Source organism: Melozone crissalis, unplaced genomic scaffold (assembly GCF_028551555.1).
Source record: "Melozone crissalis strain CALT ecotype California unplaced genomic scaffold, PUWL_Pcris_2 ptg000033l_1, whole genome shotgun sequence".
In the NCBI taxonomy this organism is placed as follows: Eukaryota; Metazoa; Chordata; class Aves; order Passeriformes; family Passerellidae; genus Melozone; species Melozone crissalis.
In genome coordinates, this window is record NW_026535811.1 from 17,479,764 (window position 1) to 17,495,606 (window position 15,843).

The 15,843-nt window shown below is 39.9% G+C and overlaps 1 protein-coding gene across 1 annotated transcript; it reads left to right on the top strand.

Moving 5' to 3' along the window:
* The first annotated feature begins 1,213 nt into the window (after nt 1-1,213).
* SAMM50 (SAMM50 sorting and assembly machinery component) lies at nt 1,214-15,843 on the top strand. Its single transcript, XM_054281989.1, has 15 exons — nt 1,214-1,302; nt 2,993-3,103; nt 4,128-4,229; nt 4,704-4,791; nt 5,329-5,435; nt 7,309-7,439; nt 7,647-7,734; nt 8,228-8,356; nt 9,017-9,088; nt 10,175-10,261; nt 11,592-11,662; nt 12,056-12,123; nt 12,943-13,089; nt 14,178-14,319; nt 15,635-15,843. Exons 1-15 carry the CDS (start codon nt 1,282-1,284, stop codon nt 15,678-15,680), a joined length of 1,410 nt encoding a protein of 469 aa, XP_054137964.1. The 5' UTR covers nt 1,214-1,281; the 3' UTR covers nt 15,681-15,843.

Sequence of the window (15,843 nt, forward strand, 5' to 3'; positions counted from 1 at the left end):
TAGTGCAAGTTAAATGTCATTGATGGCTCTGAGGTGTTTTTTTAATGAGTACTACTCTGAAGTTTGAGAGATGCTTGTGCATACTCTGGCTGGACCTGAATGTCACCTCATTTTAAAGTTTTGTGGAGTTTTTTGTCTTTTCTTGGTTTTTGATGGGATTTTTTTCCTTTCTGCAACCAGTTATTTTACAAATATCTTGTTGCAATTAAACAGAAATAATTAAAAACCAGAGAAAGTTGGGTGTGAAGGGAGAAAAAAAGGGTGCATTGTTTCTGAGCTAAAACTAACTTAGCAGATAACTAAATATAAATAATAAAGACCTATTAAATATTTTGTTCTATTAAGAATAGATGTGCTAAAATATTTATTTATATTTAATACAGATATTTTAAAACATAAAATATATCAGTAATGTAAAATATAACTAATATACAATAACTATATTATCTGTAAATATATAATACCAATATAAAAAGGACATACAGAAATAGCTAGATATAACAATTTCATGGAATGAAAAATAAATAGTAGTAGTAATAATAATAATGATAATTACAATACCAACAATTTTAAGTAATTTACAACATGAGCTTTCAGTTTCAAGTGCCCAATCTGCTTTCCCGGGTTTGGGACAAATCCCATGGGTTTGGGATGTAACACGTGCGTGAATTCCCCGGTTTTGGGGTGAATTCCGTCGGTTTCGGCTGACACAGGTGGGCTTGGGGTGAAAACAAACACGTGAGTTTGTGGTGAATTCATTGGTTTAGGGTGAAACGAACACGTGGGTTTGGGCTGAATTCCCCGGTTTTGGCTGAATCTCGCGGGTTTGGGATTAATTCCCCGGATTTGGGCTGAATTCTCCGTGTTTGGGCTGAATCCCGCGGGTTAGGGTGAATTCCCCGGGTTTAGGGAATTCACGCTAATTCAAGCCCAGGGATTCCCCGGGTTTGGGCTGAATTCCCGGGTACGGAGTGAATTCCCCCGGTTTAGGATGAATCCCGCGGGTTTGGGCTGAATCCCGCGGGTTTGGGATTAACCCCCCTCCCCTCCCCCAGGTTTAGGGTGAATTCCCCGGGTTTGCGATTAACCCCCGGGTTTAGGGTGAATTTCCCGGTTTCGGTGACCCCCGGCCGCAGGAAGCACTCCCCTGGCCCCGCCCCTTCCGCCGTCCCGACCAATGGGCGCCGGGCGGGGCCGCCTGTCATGGCCGCCCCCGCGCTGCGGCCCTGACCGCCCCGAGTCCGCCGGAGCCGCCGAGGCCGCACCCGCGCCGCCGCCGCCATGGGCACCGTGCACGCCCGGGTGAGCGCCAGGACGGGACCCGCCGGGGGTGGGACCCGGGCAGCCGCCCCGGGGCCGCCCGAAGGTCGCAGGACCCCGCGCTCCCCGCCGCGACCTTCGGGCCGGGCACGGCGCGGCCGCGGGCGGGAGCGGGGCTGGGGCTGCGAGCGGGGGCCGTGTCCCGCCTCAGCCGCTCCGCGCCTCCGAGCCCGCCGGTTGTGGCACAGTCGGGGCAGAAAGAAGGGGTCGGAGCCTGTGCCAGTGCCCGGAGGCGCCTTCCCTTTCCGACTCAGTTCTGGGGTTTTTCTAGAATCAGGATACTGACGGCTTGGGAGCGACCTTTATGGTCGTGTGGTGACACGTCCCCGCTGCCATGGGCAGGGACACCTTCCACTGTCTCAGGCTGCTCCAAGCCCCGTCCAACCTGGCCTTCCATGTAAGGAGCAGCCACAGCTTCTCTGGCCAGCCTGTGCCAGGGCCTCAACACCCTCCCAAAGGAGATAAATTTCTTACGGCTTTTCTCCCTATAGAATACCTGGGTCTTTTCCAGGTCTTTCCTGAGGCTTTCCCAAAGCTGACCTACCCAGGGGGTGGGGCTGGCAGGAACGAGGCTGGGGAAATGAAAACAGAATAAAAACGACCAAAACCAAACAAAACCCAAAACCAAGCAGCTGACAAAACACAGTGCAAAGAGAAGCGCCTTTGGTGAGACTTGGAGGCTGGAGCCCTGCATTGCTTGGAGAGGGCTGATGGGCCTCATGCCTGAAATCATCGTGAATATATGCACAAATCTCCAAATCCATCTACTAGTGCTTAAAGAAGAAACATAGAGGTCTAAGTGGTCAGTTTTAAGGCTGAAGAACAGCTGCAGGGAGCTGCCTCCAATTAAGGCTCTAGAGTATGTACATACTGTGACTAATGTAATTTCTGTTTCAAGATTTTTTGCTTGCATTGTCTGTTTTGTGTCCATCTATTGTGTGAACTGCTAGACAATATTATGTGGATACAAAGTGTTTCACACTTTTCTGAAATTTGTGGCAGTAGTAGAAGCTTCTGTCTTCCTTTGGCAGGATTTTGATATGCAACAGCAGTTTACTATTCAGGAAAGCAGCTATTCTGATAAGTCTTATTTTAGGACTCTTTCAGGTATAATAAATAAAGCCATTCTGTGTTTCATTAAAGTGTTTGGCTCTGATGGTCAGAACCTGAGGTTCTCGAGCTGTATTTGAAAAGAATAAGGCTAAAAATAAAAGAAATACTGAAATATAAAGGCAAATAAATACATGCAAAGCAAACTAACATTCTGGGAACACCCTTTTTATTTTATTGTTTGACATTCTAGTCTTCTGCCTCCTAAAACCCAAACTAGAGAAGTGACAGCATGAGTTTTTAGGTTTTTTTTTAAGAATTTGGAATTCATCTTTTTACACAAGAAGCCTGTCTTAAAACTTAAGACTATTTTTTGGAAGAATGCAGATTATTTTTCAGAAATCATTCAATGTGGAAGCTATTTAGCTTTCATTAAAAAATTCAGCAAGCAGGTAGGTGTCATGTGTTTTGGTAAATTCCTTTCATTTTAGTTCTCTTTTGCTTTTTTCCCTTAGGATTGGATGAGCTCACTGTTGAGAACCACGGGTTTTTCTCATTTACAAAAGGCACCAATCACAAATCTGTGTACCCTATTAAATGCTGTTTTCTCTTATGCTTTCAGAGTTTGGAGCCTCTTCCAATGGCTGGGCCAGACTTTGGTGCCTTGGGAGAGGAAGCTGAACTGGTTGAAGTTGAACCTGAGAGCAAGCAGGAAATTCTTGAAAACAAAGATGTAAGTGCCTGAGCAACATCCTGAATTTTTTGGAGAGCAGTTTTTTTCAGCAATTGGCAGTAATAGAAGGTTGCTGTTATTTTGCTGTTGTATTATACATAAAACACAGGGTCAGACAAATATTTCTGATCAAGTTATTATAATCTGCATAGTCTCTTTTACTAACTTTGGTATAGAATCATAGAATTGTTTAGGTTGGAAAAGACCTCTAAGATCACAGAGTCTTAACTGTTAACCCAGCACTAAACCATGTCCCAAGTGCCACATCCACATGGTTTTTAATCTCCCCAGGGGTGGTGACTGCCCTGGGCAGCCTGTTCCAATCCTTGACAACTATTTGAAGCAGATTTTTTTTGACATTTACCCCTAAAATTATAATTCACTGAAAAGATTGGAAAAATAAGGGAAATGCCATCACTGGACTCCGTTTGTACTGGGTAGTGTGGAAGGTGCTGTGAATTTTACGGTAAAATTGTCTCAGGTGATTATGTATCAAAATGAAAGTATAAAACCTCATAATGGGAGTGATTTTCAGCTGCATTTCAAACCACTGCTTCTGTGGTAGTGATGATTTTAACAGAGTTTAAATATTTGTGGCTTGTACACTTGCTTGATTTTCTTCTTTTAATTCTTTGCTTATGTATAGCTGATAAAAGAAGTAGCAAATAACTACAACTAACTACATAATTCTGGCTTATGTACTTATTACTTGTGTGATTTCTGTAGTTGCTTCTTTGTCCAAACAACATTTATAACCACAACCCCAGCAGCTGCAGTCCATCAGTGTTTCTTCTGCTACATCCAGTGTTAACTTTGGTGTCAGAAATCTCTTTTCTTTCATTTTTCTGTTATGGGAGCAATGTCCCAGAATCTCAGAAAGCAGTCATTTCTGATGATGTAGGTTAGCAGGAATTAGCCCTAGGAATCATCAGGGTTTCTCACAATAATTTTTGTGCATTGGTGACCTTGATCCTCATTATTAGATGCAAATCCATACTTGTGTGTAAAGATTTGTTGTGTTTAGGTGGTGGTTCAGCATGTGCACTTCGAAGGACTTGGAAGGACCAAAGATGACATCATCATGTATGAAATCTGTGATGTTTTCAAGGCAAAAAATCTCATTGATGTAAGTGCTGCAACAAATAACAGACTTGCTGTTTAGAAATTAATTTAAATTTTTTCTCTCTTTTTCCTGCTTTGGGTAACTCCCTTCAGACATGGGGCACCTCTGTCAAGAACAGAGGCCCACTAAATAAGTTGTAACTACTGGAACCTATTTGAATAACTGTTCTAACTATTAAAGTAATTAGGAAGCAAACTAACAAAAGGTATGAAGGTATTGAGCCAGATGTTCTAGATTTAAATTATTTCTGCAGATGCAAGTGTTAAAGTGGTTGTGTTCTGTTTTGAAGATGCACGTGTGTCTTTATATACAAAATCTGTGAATATTTTACAACTTAGGTGCATTTTAACTCAACTAATTTGTCCTCATTATTTTTTATTAACCTGAAAGACTCGAAGGGACTAGATTATTGTGAAAGTCCCTTCCATCCCAAGTATCCTCTGATTCTGTGACTGAGCAACTTTTCTCATGCTGTAGGTGATGAGGAAATCACATGAAGCTCGTGAGAAGTTGCTTCGTCTTGGAATCTTTAGACAGGTGGATGTTCTGATTGATACCTGCCAAGGTGTGTATTCCCTCACTTATCCTCACCTTTATTCTCTTATATTCATAACTGTGATATATTTTTCCCTGTGTAATAGGTTGGATATTTTTTGTGTGTATAACTTAGTCTTGTATACCTTTTTATATATTTTAGAAGAATAGGTGGGTGTGCTGTGGATACAAATGTATCTACATCAGTTATCCCTATGAAGGAAATCTATTTGCATGTGTATGTCAATGAGTGAATTTTCAGCACTTACAATGATTACAGTAAGCTTTTCTTAATCCACAATTTCAAGGAACATATGAGGGAAAGCTTGAAAATGTGTCCTGTACTTGTATTGCACATCACATTGACATGAAATTATTAAAGCCAGTAATCCTATGATTGAGTCAAATTCTACACTCACATCCAACATCCTTTTCTCAAGCCATTTCCCTTTGTAGCATGGACTTTTATTATGCCTTAACTCAGTTTTCAAATAATTCAAATAACCTTCTGTCTGCAATTTTTAAAATACCTCTTTAGAGATAACATGCACTTCATTTATTTCTTTAGGAGATGATGCCCTTCCAAATGGTTTAGATGTGACCTTTGAGGTAACCGAACTGAGAAGGTTAACTGGGAGCTATAACACCATGGTTGGCAACAATGAAGGCAGCATGGTATGGATTATTTCAAATTATTACTAATGCCTTTTGATATTCCTCTTACCTTCAGTTTCAAGCCTAGCTAGGAATTTGGTGATCCAGTCTTGATCCAGCCTTACTAAGACTTTGTCAGGCCTTTGTGCCAGGCTTTCATTCAGCAAGGCCTATTTTGAGCTGGGGGACAATGCTGTACATTCTAGCTCAGCATGTTAGTTTTTTAATTCTTGAAACTTCTTGAATTATTTCTTGCCACTATTTAAGATGTTTCATCTACTGGAGAGATTAGCAAGGAATTTGCCATTTTGTTTCTGTGAGATATACTTGAAGTATTTTTCTTCTCAGTCAAAATGCTTTATATTTGACTTAGAAATTTTTCTTGTTTTTGTCTTTTAGCCTAGTATCAATTATTCTGGGCTGTAGGTTTTCATGAATTCTACAAACTTTGGAACTTGTTTTCATATGACTCAATTAAGGAAGCACCAGCTGTACTGCTGGTCTGTGAATGTGCTTTTACCAGAGGTGCTGCTGTGAGCAGGTTGTGCTTTCAGGTGCTCATCCTGCGCCCTTTTTGCCTTCTCACTGCACAGGGCAGCTGTGCCTGGGGCTGATGGATAAGCCAGATCAAGGGGCCCATCCTTTTCCTCTTAGGGATATTTTTAACCTGGGTATGATCCCACATGACTCAGGTGATGGTGTTTTGCTTGTGCAAGGAGAGTTGGAACTGGGTGAGTTGAGAGCTGCTTATGCAGCTCCACTGCCAGGAGCCAAGTCCATGGTGTTGTGGCCTGAAGGAAACCAGCAGGGAATCCTACCTGCTGCTTCCAGTGCTGCTCAGAACTGACTGAAAGCTGCTTGAGTTTCTCTTTTTGTGCTCAGCTTCCTCTTCTGTTTGACTTTAATTTATCACAGAGAAGTAAAACTTGTGAATGCTTTAAAAGCATGACTTGTATACACCGATATTGGCAACCCAGATTACGTTTCCTTAAGAGTTGAATAGATTTATTTATTCTAATCCCATAAATTCACCTGAAGCTTATACATGTAGTACTTCATACTAAAAGCCTTTTCTTTTTTATGGCATAATAACCATCATTACAAAGCTCAGATTACTGGTTTGCTTCCAACAGCTGTCAGACAAAGGCAGTCAGGATTTCGGCGTTTTTTAGTATTCTTTTCCAATAGAACACACAACAATAGTACAGTGGTAGTGTCTGTGTTGGGAGGAAACCTGTTCCATCTTTTCTGTTAGAGGGCCAAGAGCTGGCTGAAGGATGCAAGGAATTTGTGTCAGAATTGGCAAAACTGTTTCAGTAGTTTCTGGAGAATTGTAGAATTGTGTTGTGCCACCAGGTCCAGTTGCAAAAGGATCCTGGTGCTCAAAACAAAACTACAGGGAAGTGGCTCCATAGTGATAATTTTCCCTTGCTTTGGTTCTGATGAACCCTCCCTGACATGGGTTTCTCCTGAGGATCACTGGGAGGGTCTGCAGTTGCAGGGCAGCTGCTTGTTGTGCCAAAGATTTGTTCTCCAGGGCTTTTAGACAGGCTTGGAGATTTTGCTGGAAGTAATAGCAGTACTGATGTCTCAGTGAGAGTGCAGATTAAGCAAGCAGCTACTAAACAGCAATAAAAGTTGGATGTTTGATTGTAATTTGCACTGTTGGCTTTTGCTGCCAGTGCAGAGAGAAAACTAACATGTGTATTTTTACATATCTTACATTTAACTAAATGTGTATTTTTAAATATCTTAATTCCTAATTCTCATGATGTCCCTGTCTTCAGCATATGATTTAGATGCAAGGCAGCAGACAATATAAAATGTTATGGTGTGGGGAGGTTTCTGTTTGTTTGTCTAGCGTTTTGGGGTTTTTTTTATTTATTTTCTGTAGGTACTTGGGCTGAAGTTCCCAAATCTCCTTGGACGTGCAGAAAAGGTGACCTTCCAGTTCTCCTATGGAACAAAAGAGACTTCATATGGCCTGTCCTTCTTCAAACCACGGCCTGGAAACTTTGAAAAAAAGTAGGGGATGTGGTTTTTGCTACTTCTTTTTTTAGTGAAGGAATATAAAACAATTAAAAGATCTTTCCTTGAGTAAGAATTACATTTATTCTTTTCTGAGGGTCTGGTAATGATGTAGCAGAGCTGGTTTCTTAAATTTTTGTAGTTATTCAGAGCTGTACCTTAAATAGTTTCCCTTTCAAACCTGACAGTAATGTTGTGTTTCAGTTTTTCAGCTAATGTATACAAAGTAACTGGACAGTTCCCTTGGAGCTCTCTTCGAGAAACAGACAGAGGAATATCAACAGAATATAATGTGAGTGTAGCACAAGTGTAACACTTGCTTCATTTAGATTTCAGTTGGGCTCTTGGAAATATTTGCTTTACTTTTTGAGTAATTGAATCACTTATGCACAGGGCTGATTTGTCTTTATTTGAAAGAGGTCAGTGATTTGAAAAGGACAGAGGTCATGCATCTTGGATTTTTTTGTTACAATTAATTCTCATTTTGGCCATATAAAAATGCCAGTCTGTTTTTCTTTAATTTTTTTTTAATTGTCATTTCAGAGGGGTAGCTGACTGCCTAGTTTACTGTATCAGCCCAATTCAAGGTATTTTTCATTTGGAATGGATTTATTGGTGTGCATCTAACTCTCTTGGCTGAGCAGAATTAGCATAACTCTGAAATGGAAAAGGGTTTCTCTCTGTTTCAAGAATTTTGGGAAGAAAGCCTTAGACTCAAAAATAAAAAATATTTATTTTAATTTTGTAACAATTGTTTTAATGACTTTCTCAATCCTTTATTGTAGTTTCCCATCTGGAAGACCAATCACACAGTGAAGTGGGAAGTTGTGTGGAGAGAGCTTGGCTGCCTTGCTAGAACAGCATCCTTTTCTGTTCGAGAGGAAAGTGGGCACTCTCTAAAATCTTCTCTCTCTGTAAGGCTTTTTCATTATAATATTTTAAAAACACATAACTTTGAGTCATCTCATACTTAGGAGTGATACCAAAGGAGCTTTTTGTCTTTGGAGGGAGTGTGTTTTCCTTCAGACATCTTTTGCTATGTCCGGTCATTGCCATGGAGAATCCAGGAGGCCCAAAGGGAGAACAGGGAATTAAGAGAATTATAGTTGACTGTTAGGGTTTGGCTTGTTCTCCCTCTGTCTCACCTGCCATCTCTTTTTGCAGAATTGCTTTGATTTGTAGCAGACAGGAAGAGTAAATTTCCTCATCCTAAGCCTTTTGTAAACATTATCCCTCATGCCAGCTTCTGGTCACTTGCCATCTTTCACTTAGAGCTTACAAACTGTAGGAGATAAGCTCTTTGCAGATTGGTGGATTGCAGTTGGGCTGCTGCTCTGTTTCTGGTGTGTGCCATGGCAGAAAATACAAATGTATGCATTTCATGTGGCCTGTAAATGTCAAACAAAGCCAGTCTGTAGGGATATTGTTCCCAAATCCATGTAGCTATACTAATCTTAAGTGGAGCTGTGCTTGTCTTCCACTGTTTGCACAGTTTTGGAAGAAAAATAATGGTGTTGCTCTGAGGCATTCAACAGATATGAGAACCTAACCCCAATTTTTTTTCTTCTTTTCAGCATGCCATGGTAATTGATTCCCGGAACTCCACAATCTTGCCAAAACGAGGTGCTTTGCTGAAAATTAATCAGGTAGCTTTAAATCACTTGTGCTATTATTGGGGTTTATCTGTGTGTTCAAATAAGTCTTAATTTATCTAATTGATGTTCATGTTCAAAAGTCTAACATTAGAAATTAATCTAAAATTGACTAGGGGACAATGTAGACTACTAATTACCTTTTCTGTTTACCCAGTGTGCCTTTTAAATTCATGAAACTATTTTTATGGTGGAAAATTTTCATTTGTATGCCATTAGTCAAAGAGCACAGTCTCTCCATCAGCCTTAAATTATTTATTAGCTGAGAGACACTACCCCTGACAGTTTTTGCACTACACTTTCAGTGGGTTATAATTAGCCCTTCTTTTTTTTAACACTGTCATGCAGAGACTGCCAGGCTGCAGTCCTGTTGCTCCTTACATAATTTCTAAGTCTGAGAGTTAAAAATTAAAGACTGGGTAAAAATAACTTTCCAAGGCATATGCATGTAACATTTTGGCTGAGAAAATGCTTTTCCCTCTTCTTACAGTCAGAGCCTTTCTAAAAGTAGGCTTTTCTGCTGTGTGGATAATAGTTCAGAAGCATTAATTTCTCTAGTGCTTTAGAGGCAGATTTGAAATGCCGCTGGAACTAAAAGTAAGCAGCAGTGGACTGTTGTGAGTGAGAAAAGTGGTTGTAATTCAGGGTTTAGGTACTGTGTAATTTGTTAGATTCTGTCTCTTAACACTGAGTTAGTTCAGTCACTTCATGAGAGCATGAACATAACAAATTGTGTCATGCCCTTCTTCAGCAGATGAAATCTTCTCAGATCTAGGAAAATACAGTCTTGATTTTGGATGCTGCATTTTCCAGCTCCATTCTGTCTTGCCTTCATTTAAAAAATGGCTTGGAAAGCAATAGTTTGGTTTAATATTTGGAACAGAAAAAAATGCAGCTCATTTTTCTGAGGCTCAGAGGTTCATGCATGGCTCCGTCCAAAAATCAGCAGCCTCACCATGCCAGTGTTTCTGTATTTCTTGTGTAAAGAAAAATACTTCCTGTGCTGATGCAGACATGCTGGGCTTTTAGAGGAAAGAAACATATATCTGTTGCAACTTCCATAAATTTATGTCTTTGCAGGAGTTGGCTGGCTATACAGGTGGAGATGTGAGCTTTCTGAAAGAGGACTTTGAATTTCAGTTGAATAAGCAACTTCTCTGGGATTCGGTAAACTTTTTAAAGATATTAGAGTAATTGACCTGAGGTTTTTCTGGAGCTATTAAACCTATGTCTTATGATTATTTTCTGCTATGGATTAGGAAAAAGATTGTGAAAAACGGCTGGAGTAGATAACTTCATTCTGTTTTCTGGAAAATGGATTATCTGTATTTTTAACTTTATGTTCCTGCTCTGCACAATCACTTGAAAAGTGGGAATTTTGGAGAGAACTTGTTTCACAGTTAACCTTAAGAATGTTTTTCCTCCCAGAAGTGATGTTGGTCGTGTCTGTTCTTTGTGGTCTTCCTTAGAAGGGAATTTTCAAAAACCTTGGAAGTTTTTGAAAAACTTAAAATTTTTAAACCTTCATGAATATTCTGTATAATCTTGGTTTAATTTCCTTTTTAATTGAAATGTTGAATATATAACTGTTCATCTTGGTGTCATAGCATGTAATTGTTTCTTGTGTATAAGATTATTAGGAAAAAATTGGAAGGCTGATTTCAACAGCATTGATTTAGTATTAGGTGGAAGTAGGATTTTGAATTGAAATGCTGAAAAACTGTAATAAGAATTTCAACATATCCCAGGAGTATTTCTAACTGAATTTAGAAAGAAGTTTTTTATCACATGGAGATAGTGCAGTAAATTCTTCTCAGAGCTGAATGGGGAATTAAACAGCAACTTCCATCATGATTTAAAAGTCAGGGGTTACAATAATTTCTATCCCAAAGGTACTGACAATAGATGTTACTGTTTATCAGTGACACCTAGCACACAGGCAGCAAGGAAATTATTAAATCTGTTTATTTCAGTGACTTGAATTGCAATAATTACTTTTTATAGATAAAGAATAACTCTGTAGTTTATTTGATGTCATTATAGTGAGTCACAGAAGGTGGTTTCCTGTAATTATAAGGGTAATTTACAGACAACTTATAATTGTACATTTTTGGCAGCTGCTTGTTGGACTCAGTCTCCTGTGAGTTTCAAATTGCCAGGAATAATTGATGGCAGCAGTGTTGTCTTAATTCGGGACATGAAAATTCTCAAGACAAGAGGCTGACAATGAGGTTCTCAAGACAATGAGGTTGAGTGCTCCCTTAAGCTGTTGTGGAAGTAGCATTTGGTTCAATTGTGCTATATTAACATTTTCAAGGCACAACACTGCATAAAAGAAAGAGGGCAGCAGCCATCAAGAATTTCTTGAAAATCCTGTTTTAAATCTGACATACAGGCTGTGATGTCCAAAGGATGTGAGCAGCTGTAACTCTGGGAGACTGATGGGGGCTCTGCCTGAGGAATAGGTACTAATAAGCACTTGTTTTTCTCTCCAAAGGTTGTTTCAGCATCATTATGGGGTGGAATGCTGGTACCTATAGGAGACAAGCCATCCAGTATAGCTGACAGGCAAGTTTTTTAAATGTTTGGGGTTTTTTCCCCAGTCAACAGAGGTATTGTATATAGAAAACTCTGCACAAGAGAAAAACAGTAGTAGTTTTGAGGAGAATAAAATGTTTGCAGTTAGCTGTAATTGCATGTTCCTACTCAAGTTATTTTCATATTATAAATGGCTGTGTAGTAGCTCTACCTGCCCATATTTCTGGTTGCAAAATGGTATTTACCACCTGCAAAATTCTGTAACAGGCATAGGTTTATTCAGACACAAAGCCAGATTTTGACTCTGTTCACTCTGTAGCAAATTTTGCCTTCTAATGCTGGTGTTTAAAGATCACATTACTAAAGCTGTTGCAAAGTCACCTTTAAGTGAAGCATTAAAGTAAATTTATCTCTATTCACTAGGTTTTACCTTGGTGGACCAACAAGTGTGCGTGGATTCAGTATGTACAGCATTGGACCCCAGAGTGAAGGTCTGACACTTTTACGTCCCCCTCCTCTGAACAATACTGTAAATATTAGTGTGTCACAGAGAATCCTTAAACTTTGTATAGCCTGAAAATAATTACACTCATTCTCTACTTTTGAGAAGTGTTATGACTTTGATATGTTGTTTACAGATCAGTTCACAATGGTATAAAGCCAGGTAGTTCTTAGTTAAGCTGTGATCAATTACTAATTTTACCAACCATGTGTGTGTTCAAACTTGCACACTTCCAGTGTGTCATTTTAATTAGTAAGCAACCTTCAAGCTGGAAAATTCCCAAAACGTGGTTATAGCAACAGTTTGTTTGATACAGCCTATGTTCAGGTAGCTTAGGGGGAAAGATAATCTGCTCAGCAGAGGTTTGGAGGGCCAGGAGCTTCCTCAGTTCTATTCCTTACTCTGCTGTGTTCAGTGGATTCAATATCCAGTCTGTTTTGAAATTAATAGTTCAATTGTATCAATTGCCCTTTTTTATTACGAAGGGAAGTATTGCAAAGGTGGCCAGGATGTAATTCTGATGAACTGTCATGCCTCAGGCTGTTCTGGTGAGGGAAGGAAGAAAAATGTTCTTCCCTTGGAAGGTTTAAAGAAATGTGGAAGTTCTAATTTTTCAAACTAATAGTGGTGAGTTTGGAGTGAGTTGGAAGCAACTGGGAACAGTTGTAAAGGGTAGAAATGGAATATAAACTCATGGAATGTAAAAAAACTTATGGATGTGTTTTTGTGCCTTTAACAAGTGATTCTTTTAACATGTTCCACAGTAAATTAAAATGAAAATGTTTATTCCAACATTTTGCCCAAACAGGTGATTATTTGGGAGGAGAAGCCTATTGGGCTGGAGGGTTGCATCTCTACACCCCTCTCCCTTTCCGGCCTGGCCGTGGAGGGTTTGGAGACCTTTTCCGAACACATTTCTTCCTTAATGCTGGAAATCTCTGCAATCTCAACTATGGTAAGACTCAACAGAATAAAAACCCCCTCTTCTCTTCATATAAGAGCAAAAAGGAGAGTTCTGTGTCTGTTCACGCAGAGGCACTTTGTTTACTGCATATATTTTGGTGTTTGTCAAAAACCTGCTGCTTTTAACTTTTATATTTGACAGACTGCCAGTAGTTTATTTAGTTCTCTCCATAACTTCCAGCACAACTTGTAGGAAAGAGAGCCAGGAGGGTAATGGTAGGGTCTATGAACAGGTGATGTTTGCAGACCAGTGTGTAACTAACACTTCCTATCTTGCAGCATTCTGAAGGGAGGATGAAAGATGATGTTTTAGTGGGGTTCTGGTGTTTACTGGGATGAACTAAAGAAAAAGTTGTGGCAGTAGAAGAGGGTGTGGTAGCTGATGGGACTCTTTTTCCTCCCATCCTAACTCTATTCAGGATACATTTCAGTGTATTAATGTATGACTTTTCAATATGATTTCATTCAGTTTTAGAATATAGTGGTATTTGATGTCTGCCTCACTTGATGTAAGGTGACATCCATACAGGAGGGAGATAATTCAATCAACTTAAAAATAGTAGAGACCCACTAAATCATAGAATACAGTCCCAGAATGGTTTGGGTTAAAAGGGACCTTAAAGCTCATCTTGTTCTTCTGCCTGCCCTGGGCAGGGACACTTTCCACTATCCCAGGTTCCTGCAAGCCACATCCAGCCAGGCCTTGCGCAGTTGTAGGGATGGGGCAGCCACAGCTTCTCTGGGCAACCTGTACAGAGCCTTAGCACCCTCACAGGGAACAATTTCTGTCTCATATCCAATCTAACCCTCCTCTCTATCAGTGTGAAGCCATTCTTCCTTATTCTGTCACTCCAGGCTCTTGTCACTTGGTCTGTCTCTATTTTTCCTGTGGGCTCCCTTCAGGTATTGGAAGAGAGCAGTAAAGACATTAAAGTCTTTAATACTCATTTCCTCCTTCTTGCTAGTAGATGCCCTATAGTGGGACATAGAGAGCAGCCAACAATCCACCTGAAATCACAGTATTTTAATTCTAGTTCTGCTCTCTTGCCGTGCTGCTCATCTGTTGGTGTTTGACTGCAGGTGACGGCCCCAGGGCGCACCTGCAGAGGCTGGCAGAGTGCATCCGCTGGTCCTACGGCTTGGGAATAGTGCTGCGCCTGGGAAACATCGCCAGGCTCGAGCTCAACTACTGCTTCCCCATGGGAGTACAGCCTGGAGACAGGTTGGTTTGGTACACCAGCTTCTGCAGAGGTTCCTGCACTCCAGTCTGCTTTCTCAGAGAGAGTTGTGACTCGTGGGTTTGTTTAGTCCATACCAACAGAGACATCTTGCTGCTTTCCCAGCCTGTTTTATTCACCTTGGTTGCACAATTGGGTGAAGACTTCGCTTCCCAAGTGCCACAGCTGTTGATATGTGCAAATAGTTGTGCAGCAGCTTAATTTCTTGTGGGGAAATGATCACTCAAACAGCTTGTGGGTTGTTCTTAAGCCTTCTAAACCCAAATGATTGGATAAATACCTCGTTTGCTGTCTTTAATAAATACCTAGTTTAACGTCTTTGCTTGAAAAATGAAAACAAGTTTATAAATAAACAGGAAAGAAGAACAAATTCATTTGTTAGCAACCAGTCTCCTATCACAAAAGTTTCATACCATCTTGGTGTTTTCTCGTGGGCTGCTCCTCTGAGCACTGACTCTTCTTCACAAAGCAGCCAACTGACTCCAGTTCCATTCTCAACTGGACACCCCCAGTCTTTTATAGCCCTTTTCTTCTCATTGGTTACAGCTGTGGCCTGTTAAAATCAGGCCTGTTCCTCATCTTTAATAATTAACCCAGCTGCAACTCCTTAGGGGTAAGACTACTTTCTACTCTGTAGGGGGATAGAATATAAGTAAATAAAGTTAATATAGAAAGTAGTCTTACTGCTTAAAGAGTTGCAGTTGGGTTAATTATTAAAGATTTGGAGCAGGTCTGATTTTAACAGGCCACATCTGTAGACAATAAGAAAAGTGTTATAAAAGAATGGATTGGTTGGCTGAGGGGAACTGGAGTCAGTGGCTGCTGTGAGGACAAGGAAGAGTCAGTGCCTAGAGGGACTGCCTACAAGAAACATCAAGGAGGTGTGAAACTCTAGCAATATGGAACCCTTGCAATATAATGACAATAGAACTCTTGCAATATATGACAACACTACTCTATCTTTATTTTATTTTCTTATATTCTATCCCCCTACATTATAATATGTAATAAAAAGCTTCAGGAGGCCTGTTCTTGTTTGTGAATATTGTGTGAGATAACCAGTCTTTCATACAGGAGGATTGTTTCTGTGGGCAATGTGAATATATAATAGCAATTTCAAAATTATGGGCTTTATTTGGAAATGCAAATGCTCCATATAGATGGCAGAGTGTCAAAGCATTTATTTTAAAAAACTAATGTCAGCTAAAACCTTTGGAATTTGGGGATAGGAAGAATTCATTTTTATTTCATTAGTAATTTATGGATCACTTACATTGTTTATTGTTTGTTTCTTTTCAGGATATGTGATGGTGTTCAGTTTGGAGCAGGAATAAGATTTCTATAACACAGAAATATTTTACATCACGGAATGAAATTGTAATTTGGAGATGAAATCAAGACTATAACATAATTCAAAATGGTCCTTTTTCCTTGAAATGCAGATATATAGCCGAGTGATTTACCTCTTGGACTCCACAAGAAACTACATTAAATAATTATGCTCTAAA

Excerpts from the sequence above, each read along its gene's own strand:
- SAMM50 (XM_054281989.1), top strand. The coding sequence starts at position 1,282 with ATGGGCACCGTGCACGCCCGG. Across the intron at positions 3,104-4,127 it reads AAATTCTTGAAAACAAAGAT|GTGGTGGTTCAGCATGTGCA; the intron begins GTAAGTGCCTGA and ends TGTTGTGTTTAG. Across the intron at positions 4,230-4,703 it reads AGGCAAAAAATCTCATTGAT|GTGATGAGGAAATCACATGA; the intron begins GTAAGTGCTGCA and ends CTCATGCTGTAG.